This window comes from Amblyraja radiata, chromosome 15, assembly GCF_010909765.2.
Source record: "Amblyraja radiata isolate CabotCenter1 chromosome 15, sAmbRad1.1.pri, whole genome shotgun sequence".
Taxonomy (NCBI): Eukaryota; Metazoa; Chordata; class Chondrichthyes; order Rajiformes; family Rajidae; genus Amblyraja; species Amblyraja radiata.
In genome coordinates this window covers 22,750,705-22,776,746 of record NC_045970.1, presented here as the reverse complement: position 1 = coordinate 22,776,746, position 26,042 = coordinate 22,750,705, and the positions used below count along the sequence as shown (strand labels likewise).

General features: G+C 42.9%; 1 protein-coding gene across 1 annotated transcript; it reads right to left on the bottom strand.

The window, feature by feature from the left end:
* Nucleotides 1–1,297: 1,297 nt before the first annotated feature.
* Nucleotides 1,298–21,179, bottom strand: pstk (phosphoseryl-tRNA kinase). The gene is made up of 6 exons (XM_033033775.1): nt 20,848–21,179; nt 10,781–11,069; nt 7,898–8,099; nt 6,653–6,728; nt 3,883–3,976; nt 1,298–2,186 (listed from the first exon to the last, which is right to left on the bottom strand). Exons 1-6 carry the CDS (start codon nt 21,055–21,057, stop codon nt 1,975–1,977), a joined length of 1,083 nt encoding a protein of 360 aa, XP_032889666.1. The 5' UTR covers nt 21,058–21,179; the 3' UTR covers nt 1,298–1,974.
* Nucleotides 21,180–26,042: the final 4,863 nt, after the last annotated feature.

The window sequence follows — 26,042 nt, the reverse complement described above, 5'->3', positions numbered from 1 at the left end:
AAACCACACAAATAATCATTCTAACAGAAGCTCCAGATACAGGTAAAGTATATGTTTTGGGAAGACCTTCACTTGTATGTGTATGGAAGTGTATGAAACTTTAGTTTTCTCTTTATTTAAGAAGGACTCGTACTTGCCTACAGTAAAGGCACACCGTGCGTTCAAAGTGAAAGCATTGTAAAACAGAGTGGTACTGCATTTCCAATGAATGCTCTAAAATTATTCAGCTAAACGCAGCAACCCAATGTATAATTACATTGACAACTAATCAACTCACCTCCTCAGTCATTGGTTTATGCAACATTCCAGTCCTTTGCTAAAACTGCTGATTTCACAAAATATTACTCTTAGGCGCTTTTGTAATTGTGCATGATCTGCCATAGTATTGTGATTCAGTTTACCCCCCTGCAGCGAATCGCCTTGCCTTTAAAACTTTTTGCAGAGACGACAAAATTGCTTGAGAAAAATTATTACCATGGATGGGTTTTTTCTCTGAGAATCAAGGAGGAACAAATTAAAATTAAATACTTTTCAAATAACTACTCACACCATTCTTTCCTGAGGCCTTACAATCTCCATCATCAAAGAATAGATAAACCAAAATAAATGCAAATCCTATTTATCTTTTAAATCCAAGCGGGGTCTGGCAGTGAAGTCTGAGCAGCAAATCCAGCACTTTTACATTCGTGCAGGTCCCAATATTTACTTGCTAACACCAAAATCCCAGCAATCTCCAGGCAAAAATGAGAAATAATAATAATAATAATAAATTTTATTTATGGGCGCCTTTCAAGAGTCTCAAGGACACCTTACAAAAATGTTGCAGGTAGAGGAAAAACATATAAGGGGAATGAAATAAATAGTAGAGACATGACTAGTACACAAAGTAAAGACAGCATTCAATTCAAAACACAATATGAGGCAATTAATGCACAGATGAAAAGGGAGGGGGACATGGGGCTAAGGATAGGCAGAGGTGAAGAGATGGGTCTTGAGGCGGGACTGGAAGATGGTGAGGGACACGAAATTGCGGATCAGTTGGGGGAGGGAGTTCCAGAGCCTGAGAGCTGCCCTGGAGAAGGCTCTGTCCCCAAAACTGCGGAGGTTGGACTTGTGGATGGAGAGGAGACCGGCTGATGTGGATCTGAGGGACCGTGAGGGTTGGTAGGGGGAGAGGAGGTCAGTGAGATATGGGGGGGGGGCAGATGGTGGAGGGCTTTGTAGGTGAGGATCAGGATTTTGTAGGTGATCCGGTGGGAGATGGGAAGCCAGTGAAGAAAGACAACATATCCCAATATTAAACTATGAGCTGTATAGACTCTCAAATATTTTGTAAAAACAAACGGGTTATTCATCATCTCTTGTAACATATTTACTTATTACAATCTCTGAACATATTTTCATAAAAAAGTTAAATATTTACAGTTGTAGCAGAATTTTACCCAAACAAATACTCTCTGTATTCTTAAAAAGGGCAAATGTTAAGCCCCCATCATACAGACATTAAACCGTCCATTGAATTTAGTATCAGTTAATGAATATGCTCCTGTTATTTAGATGTGCTCTAAATTACTTGTTCAATTACCACACCCTTTCCATCATGCTTTTGTTACTTACTTTCTCTGCATCCTACCTGCAGCAGCCTTTCTCTGCATCTTAACATTTATTCAAATCTCTACACCCTCAGAGCGTTTCTAACGTTTTTATTTCAGCTTTCGATCATCTTCAGTACTTTACTCATGTACATTTTATGAAACAAGCAAAACATGTTTCACTCTTTTAACAGATATAATTATACATTGCACAACAATGATATATACTCTATATTGGTGCACCTGATCCTTACAATAGCAATTCTGCACAGTTCTCCAGCAAATAACCTGACTTTTCTAAGTCAAACTCTCATAACTAAGATAGAGTACTGAGACAGGTTAAACTATGGGCTGTAGACAAACTGGACAGCACCATGCATTGTTAACTTGAGGATTTTAGAAAATTCCTCAGAATTTTTTCCTTCCTCTGATCAAATTCATGTGTAGCTTCTTTGACGATCACATCAACATCACCATAAAGTTTTATAGGATTGCTCTGGAAGTTGAGATGTCGAAGGTCTTCCAAAATCTCAGCCTTAAGCTTGTTCAGTTCTTGAGACAGCAACTTCAAATTACACTTTGAAAGGTTCTTAGCTAGAGAATAAATAATTTAACAATGTTGGAAACATAGTGACAACAAAATATTAAAAGTATCAACATTTCAAAGGCAAATTTAAAAGGCTCCCAGATTCTTACTGGAACAAACTGTACAGTCAAATCTGAACTAATGCCTAATTTTCTCATGGTTTTATTTTCTGTTTGCTGTAGTAATCCAAAAGACAAATCGTATCTGACATATTTCATTCAAATTTTTCTTTTTTCATTAATCAATGTGTTTCCAAATAACATGTTAGAACATAACTGTGTTACACAAAAGCACCAGGTCAAACCAGTCCAACACAAAGGATTACATAGAAAAAAATGACAAAGATTCAGGCACCTCCTCCCAACCAGCCCACACAAGTATGCTCTTCTGAAGTCTTCTCTTTATTTATTTCAGTTTGTTAGTATTACCTTCTAACCATTGACCCTTTGTCCAGAATTCTTTAAAATGTATGTGTAGAATGTACACATTCTACTTAGAATAACTTCTCTTCTTCTCAATTCCCTGTGACAGCAAGTTCCACATTCTTCCCACTTATTGGGTGAAGAGATTTTTTACTAAAATACTTATTTAATTTCTAGGTGATTATTGTCTAGAGATAGCCTATAATTGTCCTTCCTCACATTTGGACACTTTCTCTCACAAAACATAAATTACTGGAGGTCAGCGGGTCAGGCTGCGTAACAGGTGAGGAAATGGAAAAGTGATGTCTTGGACTGCGGTGCTTTTTCTGTCTGAGTGCACCTAAGGTGATGATCGAACTCAGGTTTATATTGTTGCAAGACGGTAGTTCTAACTGCTGCAGCATTGTGCAGCGAGGTAGGCCGTCGCAATCTCCTGGAGAGCACCGCGGAGCCGTCCAATAGAGGACCCGGTGGCAGGTGGCCGAGGATGGGCCCGCGTAAATGCTGGTGGTCGGACGGGCCCGCGGTGGGTGCCGGAGGTCGATTGGGGGGGCTGCCGAGAACAAAGAGGGGCCCAGTGTGGGAGGCGCAGCCGAGGACAAAGAGGGATCATTGGGACAACATTGAACACTTTGTAACTTTGTCGGCACCCTATAGGTGGCGATTCTTTGCATACTTTGTGCATGGTACGCAAAACAAATAATTTCACTGTGACACGTCACATGTGATAATAAAGTATCAATCAGTCACTTTAGCCTGTTTGTGAAAGTACTTCCACTGTTCTGTTACTGAGGGATTAACCAGACTTTTAGCCAGCAAAAATGAAGAAAAGACAATACAAATCCAATATTTCCATACCATTTGCAAGCTTGTTGGAAAGATATGGAAAATATTGAAAATAGGCAGCTGGTCAAGTGGTTTCAATGAAGGACAAATAAGAGTTGATGCTTTAGGTTAATGACTTGATGCATCTTTGTCCACAGTTGCTGTCTATCTGGTGAGTATTTCCAGCAATTTTGTTTTTTTATTTAAGATTTATGGTACCTGCAATTTATTTTGCTTTATTTTGCTTTTATGAAGCTACTTTGAACCTTTCCTGGTACATCTATATTTTCTGCAAAATACAGAGAATGAACTGGGCAGTTTCCAAATGTGATTGAAACAAAGTATTAACAAAGGTTTAACACAACTTCTCAGCTTTACAATTCTCTCTTTTAAAATGAACAATTGTGCTTGGTTTTCTTTTCATGATGAATTTGTTTTAATAATATATTAGTTGTACCTTTTGCAGTTTTCATAGACTGAGACACCAAGCGGCGGAAGGCTTGATCAGCTTGATGAAGAGCACTAGCAGCACAAGTGGCACGATCTCTCTCCTGTGTTATAACCAAAGGCAAATATTTCAAATAATTATATAATTAAGCCAAATTATTAAATGTATTTTTGCAATCTTAAATTAAACCTTTACTCTGGCTCTGCCAAAATTGTCAATGTACTTGGTCAGTACAGCAGGTAAGAGCGGCATTTATCCAAGCACATCTCCACATGTATAGGCTGCCTCCAGCAGTTCCCTGGCAAAGTTCTCTGGAAAAATGACCTGACCCTCACCTGCATGGCCTGCATATGGTAGGACCTCTTGGATGCATGGTGGAGCCAGAATTACCTTTGCCCTGACAATTGTTGAAAATGAGTTTGAGAGCTAACAATGCGAGTCTTCCTAGCTTAAACAGCGGTCAAACACATAAAAATGCAGTAAATTATTCTGAATGGAAACCTTCACAGCATTTATCCAACTTAAAAATGGCACCGGGTGGCGCCACCAGCCTCGCCAACAGACTCTGTCCTTTCTTCTGTTTTTGTTATTTTAATTATGTGTTAAAAATATCTTTTAGTGTTCCTTGGTTTGTTTTATGTGGGGTGGGGGGGGACTTTTTTTCAATCTCTTACCTCGACGGAGATGCGATTTTTTTCCATTTCGTGTCTCCGTCCCCACTGCGGCCTAACATCGTGGAGTTGGCAGCCTTTCCTCGAGACTGACCCAGCGCTCCAAGCCACGGGAGTCTGCGGGATTTTAACATCGTGGAGCTTGCGATCCCTTTGCCGAGGATCGAAGCTCCAACCGCGGGGCCTGTGGACTTTAACATCGTGAAGCCCGCGGTCTCTGGTAAGAAGAGGCCGATTCGAGAGCTCCATGCTGCGGAGAGAGTTTCAACCGCCTCGACGCGGGAGTTTTAATCACCCCAATGGGGGCTTCGATTGTCGGCTGCGGGGGCTTTGATCTCCCCGACTGCGGATGGTTTGACTGCCCTGACCGCGGAAGAACAAGAGGAAGAAGATGGAACTTTATTGCCTTCCATCACAGTGAGGAATGTGGAATCCACTGTGATGGATGTTTATGCTAACCTTTATTTTATGTGGCTGTGTGGCTTGTGGCTTTTCACTTAGTATGGCAACTCAAATTTCACTGTACCTTGACTGGTACACGTGACAATAAACTGACCTTGAAACCCTGAATTTACGATTAAAAAAAAACTAAAGAGCATTTAAGTAAATTGAAATCATTTTTAAAAATTGTGAATGATCTAACATCCAACTGTTGCAGTTTTTCCTCTCCATTCATTAAAATCGCAGCAAGCACCTAATGTAAAGTCAAGACTTGCGTGTTTGTTCAAACTTAGTTTAGGTAGAGCATGGCAACAGACCTTTCGGCCCATTAAGTCCACGACAACCTAATTTTATTTGTACTCTAGGGACAATTTATAGAAGCTAATTAATCTACAAACATTCACATCTTTAGAATGTGGGAGAAAGGTGGAGCATCCGGAGGAAACCCATGCGGTCACAGGGAGAAGGTACAAATTCTGTACAGACAGCGCCCATAAGCCTTAAACCCATGCAGGGAAAACTTCTTGAATTTCTTGGAACAATGCAACCCCTGAAGATTACTGGGTTTTCTACAATTAATATCACAACCAAAGTTGCAACCTTTCGAGGGAAATGCTTCCAAATGAACTACAGACACTCCCTGACTTCCACGATAGACGACTTATGTAAACTCACACTTATGTAAGCAATTCTGCACTCAGTCCCTCATGTAATCAAGGTAATTTGTAAATTCAAGTTTACATCGGAAATGAGCCACAATGGCATTGGTGCTTACCCAGAAAGCCCCACATTGCAGAAAGTGCCCTGGACACAGCCGGACGCTGCTGAGACAGTTAATATTCTCAGTGAGTTATTTTGGGCATTGGATGGGGATGGTGATGAGACTTATGTAAAATCTGATTTACGTATGGGTTCACAAAAAGTATGATGGGGAGTACCTGTACTATATATGATGGCAAGCTAATGTAAATAATGGTGGTCATTCACCTAAACTAGCTCTTCTTTTCAAAAAAACTAGATCTGTGATTCTTTAGCAATGTGTAGATGCTGGGAAGGTTTGGCTGGGGCAGATTCTGTCCCTGGTTTGAGGGCACCCATGGATGCCCACAGCTAATTTTAATAAAGCCTGAAAGCAAAGTGGACATCAGATTATGGGAGTATCTACTTTATGATTTCACAAGTGCTTAGTTATGGAATGGAAACAGGCCTTTCGGCCCACCAAGTCCACACCGACCATTGCTGACCCATCTATCTATTGGCACAAGGTATAATACTAAAACTCTCATCTTGACCACTTCCTGTCTGCGTTGTAATTACATTTGCACACACACACACCCTCCCACACACACACCCCTCCCCACGCCCCCCCTCCCGCACACAACCCTCTCCCCACCACACCCCCCAGCAGGTCTTCAACCAATATTACAGAAATAAATGCTGCTTATGGACGTTCTGACTGAAAAACACTGGAGAACTTTTCCATTGGCAAACAATAAGTTCCACCTAGGTTGCAAAGTGAAATACTTCAAAAGTTTACAGTTGAAGAACAATTATATAATACATTTTCTTCTACTAAAAAGCTGATCTATGTACATCTAACATAACTAAGCTAATATTTAAAAGTACATTTACTAAACATGGTAAATGGTGAAAACCATTACAATTACCTTTTGTTCATTGTTTTCTTCTAATGGCTTCTCTGGATTTTCTATTGAACTGTCAAGAAGTGCAAATACCGCTTGCCTGTAAAACAAATTAGGCTAAATGGATATGAAATTGAGCAGTAAAATTAATGCATAATACCGTACTTAAACTATATGTGAGAAAGAGATCTAACATCTTTTACACATCATTATGAAGAAAAATATATTTCTTAGCCAGTTTAACCCCAGTGATGGCAAATAATAAATATACATTATGAAAGTATACCAGGAGAATAGTATTTTCAAAATTCCCAGTTTACTTTATCAAATGCTTTTGTACTGTTTCCAGAAACCATACTGGAAACAAATGGCATAAATGACCAAAACACTTGGCTCATTTATGACCACACTATTGCCTATGCCATCTGCAGACATGTTGGAATATATCTGGAGCTGGCACCCTATCCAATTCTACATTCCTTAAATCCTGTGTACACCAAAACAAATTATTGTGACAATTGCTATGAGATCACTTATTTTAGAGCAGAATGGAAATTACATTGTTTTACACTGGGAAATTGCAAGAATGAAATTGTCTCGAATTCTTCACAAAAAAACATAATCCTTGTGTCCATGATATCAGTGCATTAAAGCAAAACAATATGTTTTAAATGTCTACTTTCTTACTTACTTATCATGAGAGGAGGCTGCCATTTGGCTCATCAGGTCAAGTAGCCTTCCCATGGTCCCATTACCTCCTTCCAACTTATTCCCTAGCATGCTCATCAACTCAAAATGTGTTGGTTAAATATTTACTGTATAGTGTCCCCAGAAAGAAAAGCATATTTCCATTTGTCAAAAGAGATATAAAGTGATGGAGTAACTCAGTGGATTAGGTAACATCTCTGGAGAACATGGATAGACGATGTTTCGGGTCGGGACCCTTCTTCTGAATGCTCTCCAGGGATGCTGCCTGACCCACTGAGTCACTCCAGCACCTGCAGCTCCTTGTTTCCTAATTTCTCTGATTTTCCATTTGTTATCTTGGGTTTTGATTCCATAACAAATTTTATTTGGAAATATGGATAGGTTTGTCAAGGGATACTGTAAATATAAATCTACCATCTTATTAACTTCAAAAAATGGAAGAGTTAACTTAAAAAAAAAACTGATGTGCATCTTTCAAAGTAGGATATTTAATCATTTGCCCTACCAAGCATGCATAAGTGTGAAAAACGAATTATACCAATTTGAAAATGAAAAACTTACATTTCATCTTCCATAAAATGTTCTGAATTGTTTAGTATAATACTGTTCTTTTCCCATGCATTTTTCGCAGGGTCTGGAGGCTGGATTTTTGCTGACATCAGAATTATTGTTTCATCATCAACCAGACAACCCCGCTCATGATTTCTCGTCAGGCATAATTCTAGCGGGCACTCCAGAAACAGCTGCAAGAAGCCTATGGAATCTTTTAGAAAATATGCAGTTGTTGACTATTTTCTCATGGGCATAATTTCTGTAATCATTATTATGAAGTATAATTTTGATTTTGCTATAATTAACGGGTAGAAAATAATCACTGCCTGGTCAGCACAGAAGCAAATTTCTACATCATATCTGACATTGACATATATTTTAGTTAAAGGACAATGCAAGTAATGAACATTTTGGTGCATTAGCTCAAATCAATCCCAGGTCAGATGCAGTGCAAAACATTGATTACACAGCCCAAATATGTACATTCCTGTATTACACTTTTCTGAATGTTATCTTTAGCACATCTTCTTTAAATGAGGCATCAAACACAGATTAATAGTCTAATGGGACCAGAGGTCCCCCACTCCCCAACAATCCATCACAGGTTTCCTCTTCCTTTCTGAACCCAAGTGGCCATTTTTATCTAGGAAGTCAGAAGACACAGACACAGGAAGTCAGAAGACCCTCCACTCCGCACTGGACCACTTGGACAACAAAAACTCATATGTCAGGCTGTTATTCATTGATTACAGCTCGGCATTTAACACAATCATCACCTCCAAACTGGTTACCAAACTCGCAGAACTGGGTCTCTGCGCATCCCTCTGCAACTGGATCCTTGACTTCCTCGTCCACAGACCACAGTCTGTTCGTATTGGTGGAAATGTGTCGGCCTCAATAACAATCAGCACGGGAGCACCTCAAGGCTGCGTGCTCAGCCCCCTGCTGTACTCACTCTATACCCATGACTGCGTAGCGAACCACAGTGCGAACTCCATCATCAAGTTCGCTGACGACACCACTATTGTGGGGCGTATCACTGATGGGGATGAGTCAGAGTACAGAAGAGAGATCGAGCAACTGTCCATATGGTGCCAGCGCAATAACCTGGCCCTCAACACCAGCAAAACCAAGGAACTGATTGTGGACTTTGGAAGGAGTAGGAGGGGGACCCACAGCCCCATTTATATCAACGGGTCGATGGTTGAAAGGGTCAAGAGCTTCAAATTCCTGGGCGTGCACATCTCTGAAGATCTTTCCTGGTCCGAGAACACTAATGCAATCATCAAAAAAGCACATCAGCGCCTCTACTTCCTGAGAAGATTACGGAGAGTCGGATTGTCAAGGAAGACTCTCTCTAACTTCTACAGGTGCACAGTCGAGAGCATGCTGACCGGTTGCATCGTGGCTTGGTTCGGCAATTTGAGCGCCCTGGAAAGGAAAAGACTACAAAAAGTTGTAAACACTGCCCAGTCCATCATCGGCTCTGACCTTCCTTCCATCGAGGGGATTTATCGCAGTCGCTGCCTCAAAAAGGCTGGCAGTATCATCAAAGACCCACACCATCCTGGCCACACACTCATCTCCCTGCTACCTTCAGGTAGAAGGTACAGGAGCCTGAAGACTGCAACAACCAGGTTCAGGAATAGTTACTTCCCCTCAGCCATCAGACTATTAAACCTGGCTCGGACAAAACTCTGATTATTACCAACCACTTTCTGTTATTTGCACTATCAGTTTATTTATTCATGTGTGTATATATTTATATCATGGTATATGGACACATTTATCTGTTTTGTAGTAAATGCCTACTATTTTCTGTGTGCTTAAGCAAAGCAAGAATTTCATTGTCCTACACAGGGACACATGACAATAAACTAACTTGAACTTGAACTTGAACTTGAAGTCTCGGTACAACTTTCTCCAATCCATTGTTGTCTCAACTACACAAAATATTTATTTGTTAAGTTATTCAATGTAGTAGTCATCACGGCTAAACTCAATCCTGTCCATCCTGTTCCCACTCTCACACAGATTATTGTATATATATCAAATAGAAAAACTGGCAGATTAAGCCATACTTAATTACTGTCCCAGCTAAACAGACTGATTAAGCTTGGATCCTTCCTACTTTATACACCTCAGTAACACACCACAAGGATTATCCAAGTTTATTTATCATCCGTCATTGTCTGTTGGAATCGGTTTCAAGTTGCATTAAATAATTGTATCTGGCCATTTATAATTATCCTAAAGCTCTGGCCATTATCTATGCATTAATGAGATGAGCAAATTGAAGCCAAACCACAGTTAGGGATGCAACAAGCTTACAGGGTTCTTACAATCCAAATCATCTCAATAGTACAACAAATCGTATTGGGACATTACAGTTTCAACTTTTAGATGAACAGTTTACAACTTCCCCATTAGTATTCAAGTTCATCAACATAGCCTTCATTTACAATCTGTGGTTCAATAATTGCTGAAGCATCAGTGCCTTCAAAAATATTGAAAGGCACTGATGAAGACTGGTCACGTTGTCCCGTCCTGAAGCACACCAGAGGCCAGAAATTATTCCTAGCAACTATGTTATTGTTGACTCTCTATCACTATTTTAAGGCAACTGTGTTGGCACCAAAATATTATTTGAATGTACCAGAAAAAATTACTGATGCTGAACCAGAAAATCCTTAAACATTGAATTTAGAACAAAATGCTACATGAATGGTTGCAAAACCTGCTAGGTTAAGCATGAGTAAAGATGTTAAATTGTTACATCATCATTGCATTAATAGAAAATACAATCTTTTGATGCTGACAGTCTAACAAATAATGTTAATTTTCATTTACGTTGGTAGACAAACTAAATATAGATTGTTGCTGGGAACTTACTTCGCCTCACCATCTGGTAAACCTCATGTCTCATACTTTGATAGTAGAAGTTGTCATCCAAAATTATAACTAAGGGCTTTGAAAGTGTGATGCAAATTGAGTACTTCTGCACTCCATGCTGGGTTTCTCCAGAGATAATTTGCTGTTGTTTCAGTGACTCAATGAAGCATTCCCACAATGAGTCATTTTCATTGCCCGAAAGGGAGAGCTGGCCATTTTCATTAATAGCCTGAATTAAGCACTCAATATATACCAGCAGTTTATGTCTGTACAATTTCCAAAGTGAATCCTGCAAGTCAAAATAAAACAAATTTAAAAGCAATAACTGAACGATGCTTCACATTCAGTGCAAAATAAACATACGCTTCCTTAAAAAGACACAAAGTGCTGAAGTAACCAGCATGTGCAGTTCCCTGTATCTACACACATTCTTCAACCTGGGGTTGAGTTAATGGAGCTAAAACATAGAAACATAGAAATTAGGTGCAGGAGTAGGCCATTCGGCCCTTCGAGCCTGCACCGCCATTCAATATGATCATGGCTGATCATCCAACTCAGTATCCCGTACCTGCCTTCTCTCCATACCCTCTGATCCCCTTAGCCACAAGGGCCACATCTAACTCCCTCTTAAATATAGCCAATGAACTGGCCTCGACTACCCTCTGTGGCAGAGAGTTCCAGAGATTCACCACTCTCTGTGTGAAAAAAGTTCTTCTCATCTCGGTTTTAAAGGATTTCCCCCTTATCCTTAAGCTGTGACCCCTTGTCCTGGACTTCCCCAACATCGGGAGCAATCTTCCTGCATCTAGCCTGTCCAACCCCTTAAGAATTTTGTAAGTTTCTATAAGATCCCCTCTCAATCTCCTAAATTCTAGAGAGTATAAACCAAGTCTATCCAGTCTTTCTTCATAAGACAGTCCTGACATCCCATGAATCAGTCTGGTGAACCTTCTCTGCACTCCCTCTATGGCAATAATGTCCTTCCTCAGATTTGGAGACCAAAACTGTACGCAATACTCCAGGTGTGGTCTCACCAAGACCCTGTCAACTGCAGTAGAACATCCCTGCTCCTATACTCAAATCCTTTTGCTATGAAAGCTAACATACCATTCGCTTTCTTCACTGCCTGCTGCACCTGCATGCCTACTTTCAATGACTGGTGTACCATGACACCCAGGTCTCGCTGCATCTCCCCTTTTCCTAGTCGGCCACCATTTAGATAATAGTCTGCTTTCCTGTTTTTGCCACCAAAGTGGATAACCTCACATTTATCCACATTATACTGCATCTGCCAAACATTTGCCCACTCACCCTAGCCTATCCAAGTCACCTTGCAGTCTCCTAGCATCCTCCTCACAGCTAGCACTGCCCCCCAGCTTAGTGTCATCCGCAAACTTGGAGATATTGCCTTCAATTCCCTCATCCAGATCATTAATATATATTGTAAATAGCTGGGGTCCCAGCACTGAGCCTTGCGGTACCCCACTAGTCACTGCCTGCCATTGTGAAAAGGACCCGTTTACTGCTACTCTTTGCTTCCTGTTTGCCAGCCAGTTCTCTATCCACATCAATACTGAACCCCCAATGCCAGTGTGCTTTAAGTTTGTATACTAATCTCTTATGTGGGACCTTGTCGAAAGCCTTCTGGAAGTCCAGATACACCACATCCACTGGTTCTCCCCTATCCACGCTACTAGTTACATCCTCGAAAAATTCTATAAGATTCGTCAGACATGATTTACCATTTGTAAATCCATGCTGACTTTGTCCAATGATTTCACCACTTTCCAAATGTGCTGCTATCCCATCTTTAATAACTGACTCTAGCAGTTTCCCCACTACCGATGTTAGACTAACTGGTCTGTAATTCCCCGTTTCTCTCTCTCCTCCCTTCTTAAAAAGTGGGGTTACGTTTGCTACCCGCCAATCCTCAGGAACTACTCCAGAATCTAAGGAGTTTTGAAAGATTATTACTAATGCATCCACTATTTCTGGAGCTACTTCCTTAAGTACTCTGGGATGCAGCCTATCTGGCCCTGGGGATTTATCGGCCTTTAATCCATTCAATTTACCCAACACCACTTCCCGGCTAACCTGGATTTCACTCAATTCCTCCAACTCCCCTGCTATTTCCGGCAGATTATTTATGTCTTCCTTAGTGAAGACGGAACCAAAGTAGTTATTCAATTGGTCCGCCATATCCTTGTTCCCCATGATCAACTCACCTGTTTCTGACTGCAAGGGACCTACATTTGTTTTAACTAATCTCTTTCTTTTCACATATCTATAAACACTTTTGCAGTCAGTTTTTATGTTCCCTGCCAGTTTTCTTTCATAATCTATTTTTCCTTTCCTAATTAAGCCCTTTGTCCTCCTCTGCTGGCCTCTGAATTTCTCCCAGTCCTCCGGTATGCTGCTTTTTCTGGCTAATTTGTACGCATCATCCTTCGCTTTGATACTATCCCTGATTTCCCTTGTTATCCACGGATGCACTACCTTCCCTGATTTATTCTTTTGCCAAGCTGGGATGAACAATTTTTGTAGTTCATCCATGCAGTCTTTAAATGTCTTCCATTGCATATCCACCGTCAACCCTTTTAGAATTAATTGCCAGTCAATCTTGGCCAATTCATGTCTCATACCCTCAAAGTTACCTTTCTTTAAGTTCAGAACCATTGTTTCTGAATTAACAATGTCACTCTCCATCCTAATGAAGAACTCAACCATATTATGGTCACTCTTGCCCAAGGGGGCACGTACAACAAGACTGCTAACTAACACTTCCTCATTACTCAATACCCAGTCTAAAATAGCCTGCTCTCTCGTTGGTTCCTCTACATGTTGATTTAGATAACTATCCCGCATACATTCCAAGAAATCCTCTTCCTCAGCACCCCTGCCAATTTGATTCACCCAATCTATATGTAGATTGAAGTCACCCATTATAACTGTTTTGCCTTTGTCGCACGCATTTCTAATTTCCTGTTTGATACCATCTCCAACTTCACTACTACTGTTAGGTGGCCTGTACACAACACCCACCAGCGTTTTCTGCCCCTTAGTGTTTCGCAGCTCTACTCATACCGATTCCACATCCTCCAAACTAATGTCCTTCCTTTCCATTGCGTTAATCTCCTCTCTAATCAGCAACGCTACCCCACCTCCTTTTCCTTTCTCTCTATCCCTCCTGAATATTGAATATCCCTGGATGTTCAGCTCCCAGCCTTGGTCACCCTGGAGCCATGTCTCCGTGATCCCAACTATATCATAGTCATTAATAGCTATCTGCACATTCAACTCATCCAACTTATTACGAATGCTCCTTGCATTGAGACACAAAGCCTTCAGGCTAGTTTTTACAACACTCTTACCCCTTATACAATTATGTTGAAAAGTGGCCCTTTTTGATTTTTGCCCTGGTATTGTCTGCCTGCCACTTTTACTTTTCACCTTGCTACCTATTGCTTCTACCCTCATTTTACACCCCTCTGTCTCTACGCTCACACATTTAAGAAACCCTTTCCCTTTAACTCCATCCTCCACTATCCCATTCGACACCCCACCCCCCTTATTCAGTTTAAAACCACCCGTGTAGCAGTGGCAAACCTGCCTGCCAGAATGCTGGTCCCACACCTGTTAAGATGCAATCCATCCCTTTTGTACAGTTCCCCCTTACCCCAAAACAGATCCCAGTGATCTAAGAATCTAAATCCCTGCCCCGTGCACCAGTTCCTCAGCCACACGTTCATGTCCCGTATCTCCCTGAACCTGCTCTCGCCAGCACGAGGAACTGGAAGCAAACCGGAGATAACAACCCTGGAGGTCCTGCTTTTCAGCATTTTTCCGAGCTCTCTAAAGTCACGCTGCAGAATATTCATCCCCTTCTTTCCGAAATCGTTTGTGCCGACATGCACTACCACTTCCGGATGTTCACCTTCGCCCTTGAGGATTTTCTGCACTCTGTCCGTGACATCCTGGATCCTGGCACCAGGAAGGCAGCACACCATCCTCGCATCCCGTCTGTTGCCGCAGAAACCCCTGTCCGTACCTCTCACAATGGAGTCTCCCACTACAATGGCGTTGCCTGCCTTAGGCCTTTTTGGTTCTGGCTCAACAGCCCTATTCGCATCGCAAGCCAGTCCGCTGCTCAGTGTAAACACGTCTTCTGTCCCGACAGCTTCTAAGTGGGTGAACCTGTTCACAAGAGGTACAACACCCGGGGACGTTGGCATTCCATGCTTCCCTCCCTTTCTCACTGTCTCCCACCTTCTCTCTTCCAGTACCTTAGGTGTAACAATCGTACTGTAGGACTTGTCGAGGAACGACTCAGTTTCTCGGACGAACCGGAGGTCATCCACTTGCTTCTCCAGTTCCCCAACACGGCCCTTCAGGAGCTCTACCTGGATGCACTTCTCGCATTTGTAGCAGCCAGAGGCACCAGCGGTGTCCTTGACCTCCCACATACTGCAAGCATCACACTGAATCAGCTTGCCTGACATCTCCTTCTTTCGTCTCTACCTCTCAAGCATATTGCGTGGTCTCCTCTCCGAAGACTCTCGAGCCAAAGACTCACACTTCCCTGACAAGGCCGCTCCTCACTGCTGCTCCCCAAGAGCAGTCTTGCTTAAATTGACTGATAAATTGCCTGATTTACCAATTTACAAACCAAATTCCTCAGTTTTCAACTGTTTTCCCGGCACTGACTCACTTCTCTCCTCCCACTTGGGCTAGAGCCAATCAGTCGTATCTCTTGCTAAACTCCTGCTGCTGTTGCTCCCAAACCTACAGCAGTTCTGAGTAAAGTCTGCCTGTCCTTGGCCTCTACTTTTCAACTGTTTTCCCGGCACTGACTCACTTCTCTCCTCCCACTTGGGCTAGAGCCAATCAGTCGTATCTCTTGCTAACCTCCTGCTGCTGTTGCTCCCAAAGCTACAGCAGTTCTGAGTAAAGTCTGCCTGTCCTTGGCCTCTACTTTTCAACTGTTTTCCCGGCACTGACTCACTTCTCTCCTCCCACTTGGGCTAGAGCCAATCAGTCGTATCTCTTGCTTATCTCCTGCTGCTGTTGCTCCCAAAACCTACAGCAGTTCTGAGTAAAGTCTGCCTGTCCTTGACCTCTACTTTTCAACTGTTTTCCCGGCACTGACTCACTTCTCTCCTCCCACTTGGGCTAGAGCCAAAGGCATATTTAGATTGTATGTACTACACCTTGGTGAAATTTTAAGTCTGCAGGATAACAGCTAATCTCATTCAGAATGGGTAATCACTATTCTCTTCTTAATTTTATTATGTAGATCCAACATATCAGATAGCTCCAAACCATATCCATCACACCTTCTTGAAACGTGTTCCATTGAAATAAAAATAGATATAATACAGGTCCATGTTCAACAAATGGAATAAAAGGAGTAAACAGAAAGAGGAATGGTTGCCGCAATCTCCTTAAAAAAACTCAATGTTGTCAGATGTCAGCCATGCTCTTATAGCATCAGAAAGATACTGTGGCCTGGATTTTCTGTTTTAACAAAGAGGACAAGAACATCATGGCTCACTGATGTTAAATAGTAAATCAAGCAGCAACTTAGCACAGAACTATTTCAACTTGGGCAGCACAGTGGCAAAGCTAGTAAAGCCACTCTCTCACAGCGCCAGAATCCCATGTTCAATCCCGACCGCAGTCACTGTCTATGTGGACCTTGCATGTTCTCCCTGTGACCATGTTGGTTTATTCTGGATGCTCTGTTTTTCTCTGCATTCTGAAGACATTTGGGTTAGTAGGTTATGTGTAGCAAAGAACTGCAGATGCTAGTTTAAATTCTGAAGAAGGGTCTCGACCCAAAACGTCACCCATTCCATCTCTCCAGAAATGCTGCCTGTCCCACTGAGTTACTCCAGCATTTTATGTCTACCTTGGGTTAGTAGGTTAAGCAGCCACTATAAATTGTCCCTAGTATTGCCCCTAGAATGCATGAGAATATGGGAGAATAATAATATGGGATTCATGTAGGATTAGTGTGAATGGGCATTGATAGACTCAATGGGCTGAAGTATCTATCTCCATGATGTACATGTCAATGAGCATAAAGCACCTGAATCGGACTATGCGCCTCGTTAGCATTCTTCGGTTTGGATTTTCTTAGATGATTTTCTCTTAGATGATGCCTGGCCTGCTGAGTGTGAGCATGGGGACGCTGTCAGCTCCTTTATAACTCAACGAGCCACCACTCTGTACGTGTTTTTCTTTTTTTCCCTGAATTTGTTTCTATTAACCTGTTTCTTTCCAGATTCGAAAACAAAATCCATGGCCTGAGCTCCAGTTCGTAAACTCTCCAAGATAGATGCGTCCTTACGGTTACGCTTAATCAAACAATTGATTCTCCTTCAGGTGCGCAGACAATAGATTTCCATACATTTCTCAGCACCTTTTCCTGTCCTTGCACCTTTAATACTATCCTAAAACCCACGTCTGTAAACAAGTCGTCTGTCGACTGATCCACCGCCCTCTTCCTACACAGCCGAGCCGAGGTAAATTTTGGAAGAAAAAGCAGAATGCTGATGGTGAAATCTAGAAAAAACATAGGAAGGTTGCACGCAGTCGAGGTCACGACCCGTGACCCGTACTGTTGCCACGCAACGCCAACTGGAGTACACGCGATGAACTGCAGGTAAGCACTTACCATTGTTTCCAGCGTCGCGGACCTGTTAATAACCTCCGAAAGTCCACTTTTGAGCTGTAAATATTATGGAAATCGGGGTAAGCGTGAAAGACATTTATTCTACTTCAGAATTCCAAAAGTGAGGAGAAATTATGGTAGAGAGAAGCGACAGCTGAAGGGACAACAATAGCTAAAGTGGTTGGCGAACATTGGCCGTGCGTATATCAAGATTGAAAATATTAGGAATTATCGCGTTTGCTCACTGCATTTCATCAACAGTAGGCAATATTTGTGTTTTTTCTTAACTCCTTTGGTATCTAAAAAGTTTTAGAAGTGATAAATCTGGCTGTAAAATTTTAAAATCGCACATGGTTCTCAAGTGGGCTTTTACATGCAAAAGGAAAACGCTTCTGAAGCAAAATCTATCATTACTCAGATGCAAGCCAAGGAATGGCATAATTGTTAGCTGTTAAGTGGACATAATCAACCTTAGCAAATTGACAATATCCTATTGAAAGGGAGTGGGTGTTTAAGCTGTCAAGACATTTTATTATTTGCCAAAATATACATCTCAATAGCAAAATGATAGAAAACTTACTTTTTCACACACCACTCGTACGTCTGGAATTTTTTTTAATGATAAATTTAGCTTCAGAAGCGTTTTGTTTTTGCATGTAAAAACCCACTTCAGAACCACAGGCGATTTTAAAATTTTACAGCCAGATTTATCACCTGCAACGTTTTAGATACCAAAGGAATCAATGTTAACCAGAACAAGGTATGGGTGGGCGGCGCGACTCACATCGCAGCGGCCTCTGCAGTCCGTCTGTCATTTTTATTTATTTTTTTGTCGCATTTGAATGTTTGAATGTAGTTTAAAGTGCTTTTTTTTAACTGGGTATGTGTGTGGGGGGCGGGGGGTGGGGGAGACTTTTAAAATCTTTCCCCTGCACGGAGAACCCGACCATTTCCCTGTCGGGTCTCCGTTGTCGTTGGGGCCTAGCACCGTGGAGCGGCCTCCAACCGGAACGACCGGGGGCTCCAGTCGTGGAGCTGCGGACTTACCCACCATCGCGGAGCTGGCCGAGTTCGGAGCGGGTAGAGCTGTGGTGGCGAGCGGCTGCGACCCGACCCTGGAGATTCGGAGCTCCAACCGCAGGTCTGGTGGACGGTGACACCGGGAGCCCGCGGGTCCTTGCTGCGAGACCGCTTTTCGGGGCTTCCGCAACGGCGACTTCTCCCGCCCGAGTTGCGGGGTTGAAAATTACCTGGAGCGGGGCCTTAGATCATCGCCCGGCGCAGCCTTAAATGGCCGCGGGACTTGTTAGCGCCCGCCGGGGGCTCCAACACCAAGATCCGGAGCTTGGCCTTGCATCACCCAGCATGGCTTTAATGGCCGCGGGACACTTACCATCACCCGCCGGGGGCTTTGACTCTGACATCGGGAGGAGAATGAGGAGTGCAGGGGAGAGATAAGACTTTGCCTACCATCACAGTGAGGAGGAGATTCACTGTGATGGATGTTTGTGTAAATTGTGTTGTGTCTTGGTTCTTTTTCTTGTGTGTATGACTGCAGAAACCAAATTTCGTTTGAACCTCAATGAGGTTCAAATGACACAAATAAATTGTATTGTATTGTAATCAAGAAAAGACACAAATAATGCCTTACTGGTAATGAAATGCAGTGAGCAAATGCGATAATTGCCAATATTTTCAATCTTGATATCTGCACGGCCAATGTTTAGCTGTTGTTGTCCCTTCAGCTGTCGCTTCTAACTACAGTAATTTCTCCTCACCTTTAGAATTCTGAAGTACGATAAATGTCTCTCACGGTTACCCCGATTTCCACAATTATTTACAGCGCAAAAAAATGACGATTTTGGCGTTTTGTAACGGGTAAGAAAGTACACGTTTCGTGTATGCCAGAAGCTGCCATGTACTCCACATGGATTGAGCTGCTCCTTGCGTCACGCCCTTTGACCCGATGACCGTACGTGAACCCCCTATATAAACACATAACGCTGAAGCTCCCAGCATTCTCGTTTTGTTAAGGTCAACTAATGTTTGATATAGGGAGGTTTCACGAAAGGTCACTGGGTCATAGGGCTCGACGCACGGAGCCGCTAAATCCAACTGGAAGACATCCGTCACTTCCGGTATATGTTATTAATGCTAGAAATGCGTACTTTCCTACCTGTTAAAAAACGCCAAAATGTTGAATTTTTGCGCTGAAAAAAATTGTGGGAGTCGGGGTAAGTGTGAGAGACATGTACCCAACTTTAGAATTCCAAACGTGATGTGAAATGATGGTATAGAGAAGCGAGAACTGAAGGGACTGCAGCAGCTAAAGTGCTTGGTAAACATTGAAAATATTGGGAATTATCGCGTTTGCTCACTGCATTTCATCAAGTAAGGCATTATTTGTGTTTTTTCTTGATTCCTTTGGTATCTAAAAATTCTCAGAAGTGATAAATCTGGCTGTAAATTTTTCTTCAGATGCGTTTTCATTTTGTATGTAAAAACCCACGAGAACCATGGGCGATTTAAAAAAATTACAGCCAGATTTATCACTTCTGAAACTTTTTAGATGCCAAAGGCATCAAGAAAAAACACAAATAATGCCTTAGTTGATGAAATGCAGTGAGCAAACGGCCAATGTTCGCCAAGCACTCTGGCTGTTGTTGTCCCTTCAGCTTTCGCTTCTATCTACCGTCATTTCTCCTCACTTTTGGAATTCTGAAGTAGGCTAAATGTCTCACACGCTTATCCCGATTTCCATAATTATTTACAGCGCAAAAAATGACAATTTCAGCCGGTTTTAACGGGCCCGCTACGCTGGAAACAATGGTAAGCGCCGACCTGCAGTACATCGCGTGTAATCCATTTGGAGTAGCCTAGCAACAGTACGGGTCATGGGTCGTGACCCGACTGCCGTGAAACCTCCCTATATATGTGGGAAGGAACATATATATGTAGGAATATGTAGGATAGTGGTTTAAACCGAAGATAGACACAAAAAAGCTGGAGTAACACAGCGGGACAGGCAGCATCTCTGGAGAGACGGAATGGGTGACGTTTCGGGTCGATACCTTCCTCAGACTGTTTTTTTAAAAATACGTCAATCGATAATCTATCTGTCTGAAGAAGGGTCTCGACCCGAAACGCCACCCATTCCTTCTCTCCACAGATGCTGCCTGTCCCGCTGAGTTACTCCAGCATTTTGAAGTCTATCTAATGTTTGATTGATGCGGGAGCATTTTGGTGCCTGAGTGAGGGGGGGGGCTGGTACGCGAAGCACCCAAACAGGCTGCAGTTCTGGTAAAACGGCTTGTGAATGCTCTTGTGAATGCGGTTTATAATGTTTAAATAAATGCTGCTCTCAAAGGTTTAACCGCGCCTGCAACATGCTAACCGTTCCAGAGGGGTTGTCCGTTGAAAGGTCGCCATCGGCCTGCGTTACAGCCTGGAAAGCCTCCCTTGGAATGACATCATCGTAGCGCAGCACCACCGACTGCGCCCTCGGCTGCAGCAGCTCCGGCAGACGGCGGGTAAGCGTGGTCTTCCCTGCTCCCGGGAGGCCGGCGACCAGACACAGGCACACGCAGCTGCCACCGGCACTCATCCACTCCAGCACTGGCTGGAGAAAGGCCGCCGACTGAAGCCGGGCCTCCGAGGCCTCCGCCCCTCCAGAGACGCGCAACAGTCGCGACCGTAAACTGTAGCAGGGAGGAACTGCAGATGCTTTGGTTTAAACCGAACAGACACACAAAATGCTGGAGTAACTCAGCGGGACAGGCAGCAGCATCTCTGGAGAGAAGGAATGGGTGACGTTTCGGCTTGAGACCCTTCTTCAGACACATATAATGAAGGTTGGACGGAACTGGGCCTGTACTCCCTGGAGTTTAAAAGGATGAGGGGGAGAGAAACCCCATTGAAACCAAAGATTATGCTCCTCTAGTATCTTTGATTGAAACGTACCGGATAGTGAAAGGCTTGGATAGAGTGGATGTGGAGAGGATGTTTCCACTAGTGGAAGAGCCTCAGAATTAAAGGACGTTCCTTTAGGAAGATGAGGAGTTTCTTTAGTCAGAGGCTGGTGTATATCTGGAATGCTTTGCCATAGGAGGCTGTGGAGGCCAATGAATATTTTTACAGCAGCGATAGAATCTTGATTAGTACAGGTGTCGGGGGTTATGGGAAGAAGGCAGGAGAATTGTGCTAAGAGGGATAGATCAGCCATGATTGAATGGCGGAGCAGACTTGATGGGCCAAATGGCCTAATTCTGCTCCTATCACTTATGACTGGCACATAAACCGAGCATGTGGGCCCAGGGGCAGGTGTGAACACCAAGGTACACAATTGATTTCAATCATGTATGTGTGTATATTTTTTCCGCTGTCTGAATAGCATGCAACACCAAACCCTTTCACTCACGATGGACTGAGGAAGGGTCTCGACATGAAATGTTACCCATTCCTTCTCTCCAGAGATGCTGCCTGTCCCGTTGAGTTACTCCAGCATTTTGTGTGTCTTTGGTGTAAACCAGCATCTACAGACGGCATACGATTGGCAGCCTCGCCAACAGTCTGTTTTGTTGTATTTTTTTTGTCATTTTTAGCGTGTTTTAAAAGTTTGTGTAAATTTTCTCTGGTATGTTTTATGTGGGGGAGGCGGTCGGGGGAGACTTTTTTCCAGTCTCTTACCTTGCTGGAGATGCTGGAGATGCGATTGTTTTTTGGGTCGTATCTCCGGTCGTTCTGCGGCCTAACATCAAGGAGCTGGAGGCCTCACTCGGGACTGACTTTGAGCCTCACTGCAGGGCGTGGACTTACCATCGTGGCCGATTCCTTGCCTGGGATCGCTCCAACCGCAGTCTGCGGATTTTACCATCAAGGGCTCGCAGCCTCTGGAGAGACCGAGTGTACCAAGCTCCGGAAGCCACACGACATTCGAGCAGCCCTGACCCGGGGTCAGATCGCCCGCTGCGGGATCGCTAAGATTCCCCCCCCCCCCCCCAATGCAGGAGCTTGATCGCCTCGACAAGGAGGCTCGCCACTGGCTGCAGGAGTAAGATGTCCCGTCAACGGAAGGCTCGAGACCCCCGGCCAAGGGAGAACAAAGAAGGGAAGAGATTGAACTTTTTTTTTTTCCGCCTTCCATGACTGTGAGGAATGTGGCGGAGTCACTATTTATGTTAAAATGTATTTTGTGTGTGCTGCTGCTTTTTATTTGTATGACTGACTTGGCAAATGAAATTCCTCGTATGTTGCACATAAAGTATTATTGTATTGTATTCCTACACTATATACCTTACACTACACCACGGTACACTGGGCAATAAATTAAACTAAGTGCTGAAGTATTTTCAGCGGGCCAGGCAGCATGGATAAGTGGTGTTTCGGGTTGGGATCTTGGGGTGGGGGGGGGGAATAGAGGGTAAAGCTGGAAAAGGGGAGAGGTAGGACAAAGCATAGCAAGTAAATGTCGACACAGGCAAGTAGTTGGAACAAAGGCCAGATACAGGAACAGTAGGTATAAGTCAAGTTTTAAGAGCTGCGGATTGTGAATCCAAGGGGAGGGAATGGGGAAGACAGGGAGAAATGGGGTGGGGAGGGGCATGGATGGTTAGAGGTTACCAACAATTGTACATTTTTGCATTCATGCCGTTGGTTTGTTAACTACTCAAGTGAAAACTAGATACCACAGGTCAGGTACAATGCCCTCCATAATGTTTGGGACAAAGACCCATCATTTATTTATTTGCCTCTGTACTCCACAATTTGAGGTTTGAACTTGAGCAGATAGGATGTGTCTATACACTTCAGAATTAATTATGCTACTACCACCAGCAGTGGTTTCATCAATGAAGATAAGTGAGCCAGTACCTTCAGCAGCTATACATGCCCAGGCCATTACACCCCCACCACCGTGTTTCACAGGTGAGGTGGTATGCTTTGGATCTTGGGCAGTTAGAAACATAGAAAATAGGTGCAGGAGTAGGCCATTCGGCCCTTCGAGCCTGCACCGCCATTCAATATGATCATGGCTGATCATCCAACTCAGTATCCTGTACCTGCCTTCTCTCCATACCCCCTGATCCCTTTATCCACAAGGGCCACATTTAACTCCCTCTTAAATATAGTCAATGAACTGGCCTCACCTGCCTTCTGTGGCAGAGAATTCCACAGATTCACCACTCTGTGTGAAAAATGTTTTTCTCATCTCGGTCCTAAAAGACTTCCCCCTTATCCTTAAACTGTGACCCCGTGTTTAGGACTTCCCCAACATCGGGAACAATCTTCCTGCATCTAGCCTGTCCAACCCCTTAATAATTTTGTAAGTTTCTATAAGATTCCCCCTCAATCTTCTAAATTCTAGCGATTACAAGCCGAGTCTATCCAGTCTTTCTTCATATGAAAGTCCTGCCATCCCAGGAACCAGTCTGGTGAAGCTTCTCTGTACTCCCTCTATGGCAAGAATGTCTTTCCTCAGATTAGGAGACCAAAACTGTACACAATACTCCAGGTGTGGTCTCACCAAGGCCCAGTACAACTGCAGCAGAACCTCCCTGCTCCTATACTCAAATCCTTTCGCTATGAATGCTAACATACCATTCGCTTTCTTCACTGCCTGCTGCACCTGCATGCCTACTTTCAATGACTGGTGTACCATGACACCCAGGTCTCGTTGTATCTCCCCTTTTCCTAATCGGCTACCATTCAGATAATAGTCTACTTTCCTGTTCTTGCCACCAAAGTGGATAACCTCACATTTATTCACATTATTCTGCATCTGCCATGCATTTGCCCACTCACCCAGCCTATCCAAGTCACCTTGCAGCCTCCGAACATCCTCCTCACAGCTAACACTGTTCCTTCTCTCCTCCATACTTTTCCTTCTCTCCTCCATACTTTGCTCGTGCCATCACTCTGATACAAGTTAATCTTTGTCTCATCTGTCCACAAGATCTTTTTTTCCAGAACTATATTGCTCTTTTAAGTACTTCTTAGCAAACTGTAACCTGGCCATGTTATGTTAGCAGCTAACCAGTGGTTTGCATCTTGCAGTGCAGCCTCTGTATTTCTGATCATGAAGTCTTCTGCGGACAGTGGTCATTGACAAATATACACCTGACTCCTGAAGAGTGATTCAGATCTGTCGGACAGGTGTTTGGGGATTTTTCGTTATTATAGAGAGAATTCTTCTGTCATCAGCTGTGGAGGGCTTCCTTTGCCTGCCAGTCTCTTTGTGATTAGTAAGCTCACCAGTGGTCTCCTTCTTCTTAATGATGTTCCAAACAGTTGATTTTGGTAAGCCTAGGTTTTGGCTGATGTCTCTAACAGATGTATTCTTCTTTCTCAGTCTCATAATGGCTTCTTTGACTTTCATTGGCACAACTTTGGTCCTCATGTTGATGAACAGCAATAAGTTTCCAAAGGTGATGGAAAGACTGGAGGAAAGATGAGGTGCTGAGAGCTCTCTTATACCTGCATGAAGGAGGCAATTAAACACACCTGAGCAATTACAAACACCTGTGAAGCCATGTGTCCCAAACATTATGGTGCCCTGAAATGGGGGGGGGGGGGGGGAACTATGTATAAACACAGCTGTCATTTCTACATGGTGAAACCAAAATGTATAAAAGTGGCCTTTAATAAAATCTGTCAATGTGCACTTTAAACACATGTGATTTTTTTCGATTACAAATCTCAAATTGTGGAATACAGAGGCAAATGAATAAATGATGGTTCTTTGTCCCAAACATTATGGAGGGCACTGTATGTCCTGCAGGGTCTGCAAACCACAGTTGTGACCAAATTGTTCAACAGAAGCACATCATCACAGTAAAGTCATACACAGATAAGCATGTTGACCATCCGCTGACTATTTACACTGGTCCCACATTAATCCTTTTTTTTAAAAATTCTCCCCACATTCTCATCAAATTCGATCATACACCTACTAGGGGCATTAATTGCACTAGGGGCAATTTACAGTATCTAATTAATTTACCAATCCACATGTTTCTGGGATGCGGTAGATTATCAGAGCACCCACTAGAACCCCTAGTAACTGTTTTTTCTTTGACAAAGACGCATAATTTGCCTCTAATGCCACATTGATTCATCTTGTTAATGGGAAAAACTATGATTCTACTATCATCTTAGAAAAAACATGTGTCTTGGACAATTAAATGGAATTACATCAAATACCTGGAATGCCAGATTAATATAATTTTACAGTATTCTCCTTGTAACAATTAAATTTATTACAGGATTTTAAGTGTTTAGTTTGTTGATTCAACTTGTTTTAGTGAAGCACAGTTTTCTTGGGAGTGACATATTCATTTGACAGGTTCCTACAATCAGAAAGAATCCTGACATAACTCAGAAGCTAACAAGCTAAAACCATCTCGGGACAAAAGCAGCAATAAGGAAATAACCAGATATGATTCCATAGAAATATATTCCCTATAGATTCACAGAATCACAGTTTTGCTAAGTGGTTTCATTAAAATATGATCTGAGGAAATACTTCCATTTGATCTTTCATAAACACATACAACATCCACCTTGATTAAAGTTTAAATAAATGTACACCTTTTT

Coding starts and splice junctions, on each gene's coding strand:
- pstk (XM_033033775.1), bottom strand. CDS start 21,057: ATGAGTGCCGGTGGCAGCTGCGTGTGCCTGTGTCTGGTCGCCGGCCTC. Junction 11,070..20,847: donor CGGACAACCCCTCTGGAACG/GTTAGCATGTTG, acceptor TTTGACTTGCAG/GATTCACTTTGGAAATTGTA. Junction 8,100..10,780: donor TTACCAGATGGTGAGGCGAA/GTAAGTTCCCAG, acceptor ATTTTCTAAAAG/ATTCCATAGGCTTCTTGCAG.